The 6,514-nt window shown below is 31.5% G+C and overlaps 1 protein-coding gene across 4 annotated transcripts in view; it reads left to right on the top strand.

The window, feature by feature from the left end:
• The window catches only part of LOC106311502 (tricyclene synthase, chloroplastic-like), a 9,087-nt gene extending 6,407 nt beyond the window's left edge, over positions 1-2,680 (top strand). For 2 of the 4 annotated variants that reach the window (XM_013748686.1, XM_013748688.1), the window contains exons 5-8: positions 262-380; positions 513-651; positions 904-1,143; positions 2,157-2,680. In XM_013748686.1, the coding sequence (XP_013604140.1) occupies positions 262-380; positions 513-651; positions 904-1,143; positions 2,157-2,447 (789 nt within the window). In that variant the 3' untranslated portion in view covers positions 2,448-2,680. The remainder of the gene's footprint in view (positions 1-261; positions 381-512; positions 652-903; positions 1,144-2,156) is intronic. The other 2 variants (XM_013748687.1, XM_013748689.1) reach the window with 2 other exon arrangements.
• The last annotated feature ends 3,834 nt before the right edge of the window (positions 2,681-6,514 follow it).

Here is a 6,514-nt window from a genome sequence, read left to right on the forward strand (position 1 = left end):
TTTTTTTTTTTTTTTTTTTTTTTTTTTTTTTTTTTTTTTTCTTGCTCACTCTCTTCTTCTCTTGTTTTCTCTTTGTTTTGGGATGATCTTCTTCTTCTCCTTGTGTGGTTATTTATAGGAGATTATGGGGAGTTGGTGAAACTTCTTGTTGCACCTACCAAAAGAACACAAAAGAAATGTGTTGTTGAATTAATCAACAAACACCTTCTTGATACAACTTATTGTTGTACCTACCATTCAAAAACGTGTTTCTTTACAGAGTTTGCACATCATCGACAAATGCTTACAAAAGTATTCATGCTTATTACCACTATCGACGATATATACGATATATATGGGACACTGGAGGAGCTCCAACTATTCACAGCCATTGTTGAAAAGTATTCAAAAATATTTTACTACACATCTACTATTTATAAGCCAGATTCATTTCATGGTTATTAATTTTTTTGTTTATTTCTTTCTTTTAACCTGATATCTTTTTTTTGTCATTTAATATATTCATTATGCAGATGGGATGTGAATCGTCTCGAAGAACTTCCCAAGTACATGAAGTTGTGTTTTCTATGTCTCATCAACGAAATCAATCAGATTGGATATATAATTCTAAGAGACGAAGGATTTAATGCGATTCCTTACCTCAAAAAATCCGTACGTATTCTCGCTGTGTAGATGTCATTACTTAATTCAACTGAATGTGCATGCAAATGTACCTATGATTAGCATTCAAAATGTCAACTACACGATTAAGTAAATATTTTTCCCCAATGGATTTTAAGAAAACAAATGAATACTAGATTAATTTTTTCTTTGCTCTATGTGATAAAATGTTTTTTTTCTAATAATATTAATACATTTTCTCCAAAATCACTTTTAAAATTCATTTTTGTTTTCTCTACCTAGTGGGCAGATATGTGTACAACTTTTTTAAAAGAGGCAAAGTGGTACAAAAGAGGTTACAAACCTAAACTCGAAGAGTTCATGGAAAATGGTTGGCTCTCAAGTTCTGTCCCTACAATACTTCTCCACTTGTTATGTCTATTCCCCGACCAAAACCTAGACATTCTTGTCTCCTACCACCACCATGTTATTCGAAACTCTGCCACAATCCTCCGTCTCGCTAACGATCTCGCCACTTCTTCGGTTAGTCATGGTTTCACAACTTGATAGTATTATTAGTACATATTACAAAATTTACATGTGTTAACAGATAGTAAAAGGGTCTTAAACAACAATTGCAAACTAATGACTTATTAAAGAAACCAAAAAAAATTTATAAGAAAAAAATAAAATAAATGACAACTTCTACAAGAAATTTACATTAATTTTTTCTTCAAATATATACTTGAATGTCCTTAAATAGTTGTGATCCCAAACAAACCGTAATATGTAAAATAATGTAATACCTCTGTTCCACAAATATAAACTTTTTAGTATTTTCACACATACTAAGAAAACACATTAAACTACCATAATAAATGTAACATTTTCTGTAATTTTTAATTTTCAATAACTTTTAACCAATAATAATTCAATAAAGTCAATTAATTTTCTTGAAGTTTACAATTTTTTCATAGAAAACACAAAAATAAATCTTTCTGAAACAATTTTCTTTTCTAAAAAGTTTATCATTAAGGAACGGAAGGAGTATAAAATAACTATAATTAATATATATATACATTTACACACATATATATATGATTTGTGATTTGACTATTTCACACATATTTCACATATATTATTGGTTTTCCAGTAAAATATAAACACACTTTCTACTTTTATACATAAGACACAGCTTTGTTATTTGTATACAAATATTTGTCACTAACTCGTAACTTCATTATTAAAATATAAAACATCAATCTTTAAAAAAAATCTAAAACACTAATCTCTTAAATACAGATAGATTATAAGATAAACATCTTTATTAAATATTGGAAAACATAGATTATTAATTTGTATTTTCCGTCTTTGCACAGACAAATATATTTTGACCCTCCCACAATTAACTAGTCTTTTTAAATGGACTAACAAATTATCGGGGCTCAGTGGCTCACACGTTCAAGACGGTCTATAAATATATAGCGGTTTTATGCACAACATATGATATGTATTTATATATTATTTCTTTTGGTAAATATGTGAGAATGTAACAGAAGGAATTGGCAAGAGGCGACAATGTTAAGTCCGTACAATGTCACATGCATGAAACTGGATCTCCAGAGGCAGAGTCACGTGCGTACATGCGAGAAATGATCGGTGTGGCTTGGGAAGACTTGAACTTGGAAAGGAATAGTTGTTGGCTACATCAAGGTTTCGTAGAAGCGGCAGCTAACCTCGGACGCGTGGCTCAGTGCATTTATCAGTACGGTGATGGCTATGGCAGTCCCGAAAAGGCTAAGACCGTCGATCATGTCCGGTCCTTGCTCGTCTACCCTGTTCCATAATTAAACCAGACAAATAATATTGGTTTATTTCCCTCCTCATAATATTGGTGAGAGTGCAGACATATATAGTTCCCTCCTCAAGTTGTGAATTATGTAGTTAAAAAAAAAATTAAGAGCTTGTAAAATACAATAATCAGCTCAACCATTGTTGTATTTTCTATCTTCTGTTCTTTCTGCTTCCAATTGACTACTATATATCTTTACAAAAATTATTGATATCCACACAATATGAATCATATTGAATGTTATGACCAAGATAGTGGTGATGTACCTCATGAGTTTGGATGCGTCTTATATGATCCTGCATAATCATATCAAATTCAGTAATCATCTCAATTATTGGTAAAGTTTCTCATTTGATCCTCGAAACGCTATGCTAAATTTTTTTTGAAAGACATTTCACAACAACAATTATTCTATATAAAACTTGTCTCCAAAGTTCTTTTTCTTTAGCAATCTCTTGTTGAAATTCTTTATCGATCGTCAAATTACTTTGCAATCTAACTTTGAATTCATTCCAATTTCTCATATTAGCCATATGCTCCTCACTTTTTTCATGACCTTTTAGTATATCACCAATACGTTTCCAATCTCTTAATCCTTCATTTGCTAATAAATTTATGTTTCCATGAGATTTAAACAATTTACAACAGAAACAATAAACTTTATCAACATGCTTTGAGTAAATTAACCATTTTCTATCAACTGTCTCCCCATTACACAACTTTCTAAAATAATGCCTATATGCAAATTGTCTTTTTGTTTTTTCGTCAATAGGAAATTGGAGATTCATATCTCTTTTTGGTTCTTTTTCAATCAACAAATCTCTTGTTTTACTATCAAGATTATTCCAATTTCTAGGATCATAGATATCAAAAGGAAGAATTGGTGGTTCATTAGTGTCAATATTTTCAATAGACGGATTTGATTCTTTTTCATGAGATTGAACATTAGTTTCTGCTCTAGAACTCTCACCATTTGTGCTTTTTTCTTAATAAACTTATCTAAAGCTCCTCTTTGAGATACTATAAATTGTTCATCACGTTTTCTTTTTTTTCTCTGATCATTTCCACACACCATCTCTTTTTAAAATAAAAGAACAAAGCTACCTGGATTTGATGTGCCCAGACACTTAACGAGACCCACCAAAGAAAATTTTAGAACTGTATAAAAAATTGGCTTTAGAAATAGTAATAAAATAAAAAAACTGAAACAATAAACTAAGACACAAATATAATTGATTAAACATACTTCTATGAAAAGAGATTCCACTAACAAATCAATGAATAGAATATGATTTTTGGTTTGTGATTTGTGTTGTTAACGCCTAATATTCACCGCTTCGTTTCTAGAGCTTTTTTTTCTTTTGTCAACGGGAAAATTGCAAAAGTGAGAGTACAAACTTTTGTTGTTTTATAAATTAGATTTATTTAATTTATGGGCCTTTATGATAATTAACAGATTAAAATGGACTTTTGAAATAACACTAAACTTTTTTACAGAGTCATAACTTCAATGTCCATGTTGCCTGGATAAGAGACGGCACCGAATATGATGGATAATTACAAATATAAACAAAATATCTTTGGTGAACAAAAAAACAAACACATAATCATGCTCTCGGTGCAAAATTCTTACTATCTCATCAAAAAATAAAAATAAAAGCTGAAAATGGGTGGAAAAAGAGATTATAAATATTGTTGTTGATCTTCTCTCTCTGTGCGATAACAAAGGCGATCAATCCAAAACAGTTAAATTTTTTTCTTCATCGGTTGGGCCGCCGGCGTTGCCGGTGGCGCTGTTTCTCTTCTTTTATTTTTATTTTCTTTTCAGTAGTAACTTCAGATGGATGGTGTGATTTTGAGAAGGTTTCTACAATCATCTCTCTCCTTTTTGATGATAATGGAGGTTGCAGTCAACGTGACTTTACTGGGTCAAGGAGTGTTGATAGTGAATCCACAATCAAAAAGGTATATTGCATATCTATCTAGACAATTCCCTCCGGTTATGGAGACGTTTCATTCAAGGTTCTTTGCGGGAGTATATCGATGGTTTGATTTCACCCGCAACGAATCATTAATCTCCGTGAAGGATCTCTTTATCCTTTGCGATGCCCGGTATCCAAGACTTCAATTAACAAATGAGATTGATATTCAATCTCGAAGTGTGTTATTGTGTTTTGATGAGCGGATTTGGGACCCGGGCATATTATACTCATGGAGGTTTGACGCATATGGAAGAGCAAATAATGTTTGGCATCAATAATATTACAAGAACGTGTAATCTCATCAAAAATATGATGGCCAGAAACGACGATTTCATTATTTTGGGGTTGATTCTGAAGAAGGAAAGAAATCGGTTTACAATCGGTTGGCGAGTAAGGCTTCGGTATCCAAAGCATCGTAGAAATTCACTTCTTCATCGTTTCTATTTAATGTTTGGCTTTGTAACTAAAAACTTGTGTTTAAGTCTGTTTATTTTTGATGTAAGATCTATGTATGAACAACTCTTGTATGTGACTTAATCAGTGAATGAATCAGTTGTCGTTAAAAAAGAAGAAGCTGAAAATGATGAGGAAGATATTTTATCTTTTTTACAAAAAAAATATTTTATCTGAAAACCAATCAAAAAACGAATAGGAATAAAATTTTGGGAATGAGAGGAATGAGGATTTCTTGTCAAAATTAACAAGGAACAAATTTGCATAATTCTCTACAAAAAAAAGAATGAAAAGGAATGAAGAGGAAAAAATATTCCTCATGAATGGTAACATTTTTGAGGAACATTAAGGAATGTAGTGTTCCTCTTCATTCCTTTGGTTACCATTCAAACCATTTTACTCTACTACGCACTAGGCATGGGACGGATCCGGATATCCGGAAAATTCAAAGTACCCGGATCCGGATCCGTTGGATCCGTGAATTTAATATCCGAATCCGGATTTGTGATTTTCGGATATCCGTTCCGATATTCTATTACCCTCGGATATCCAGATCCGTAAAAATAATTAAAAATAATATATATATTTTTAAAAATACTATTTTTTAATATAATATATAAATTAAATATTTATAAATATATTTATTTATCCCTATAATATAATATTATAAGATTAATTCATGTATAAATATCTCTGTTCTAAAACGCGCCGCCGAAAGCCGTAAAGTCGCCGAAAAAACGCTATTCGGCCATCAACCGTGGCGAGTTTGAGAAAATCGGTGAAAAAATCGGATTTTTACAAAAACCTCAAGTTTTGGCTCGTTTTGCTCAAAGAATTGACTAATATACATGGGATTTATGAAATTTTCAATAAAACAGCAAAATATATGAATAAAGTTGATCTAAAACTCGTCCAAATGGAGGAGCCGTCAACTGGAAAATTGCACAAAACCTAAATTTGTAAAGAGGAAGACAACATGTAAATGACATAATTGCCTTTCATTTAACTTAAATAATAAAAAAACTTATTTAAACGCCTTTTCCCAAGCTCGAACCCGAGTTCTTATCCGGACAAGACTAGTCACTACAAGAAAACGTCTCCATAACAACGAAGATTTACGACGAAAATATTTCATCGTAAATTTACATGGTGTTTACAACGCAGTTACGAAGAGACCAAATTTCGTCGTAACTCCATGTAAATTTACGAGGAAATATTTTCGTCGTAAAGTCCATGTAAGTTTACGACCAAAGTACGTGGAATGAGAAATACGTCGTAATCGTTACATCGACATTATAACGAAACATGTTACCGTTATATTTAGGTGAAAATGTGTATTCAATGTGCTTTAACTTACCTAATTTTATCGTAAAGTCGTTGTAAATATTATGTTAAAACCATGTAAAATCCATGTAAAACATTCCTTGTAAAATCGTTGTTATATTTCAACTACCCAACTCAAAAATTTCTCTATATATATGTCATTTCCCACAACTCTCTTCCTCACAACACACAAACGGAAAAAAAAATCAGAAAAAAAAATTTTAAACAAATAATCTAAGAAAAAAATGGCCGGTGGCGGTAGTATTTACGAGTTACGGAGTTGGATGTATTTGCACAAAGATTC

This window comes from Brassica oleracea, chromosome C8 (genome assembly GCF_000695525.1).
Source record: "Brassica oleracea var. oleracea cultivar TO1000 chromosome C8, BOL, whole genome shotgun sequence".
Taxonomy (NCBI): domain Eukaryota; kingdom Viridiplantae; phylum Streptophyta; class Magnoliopsida; order Brassicales; family Brassicaceae; genus Brassica; species Brassica oleracea.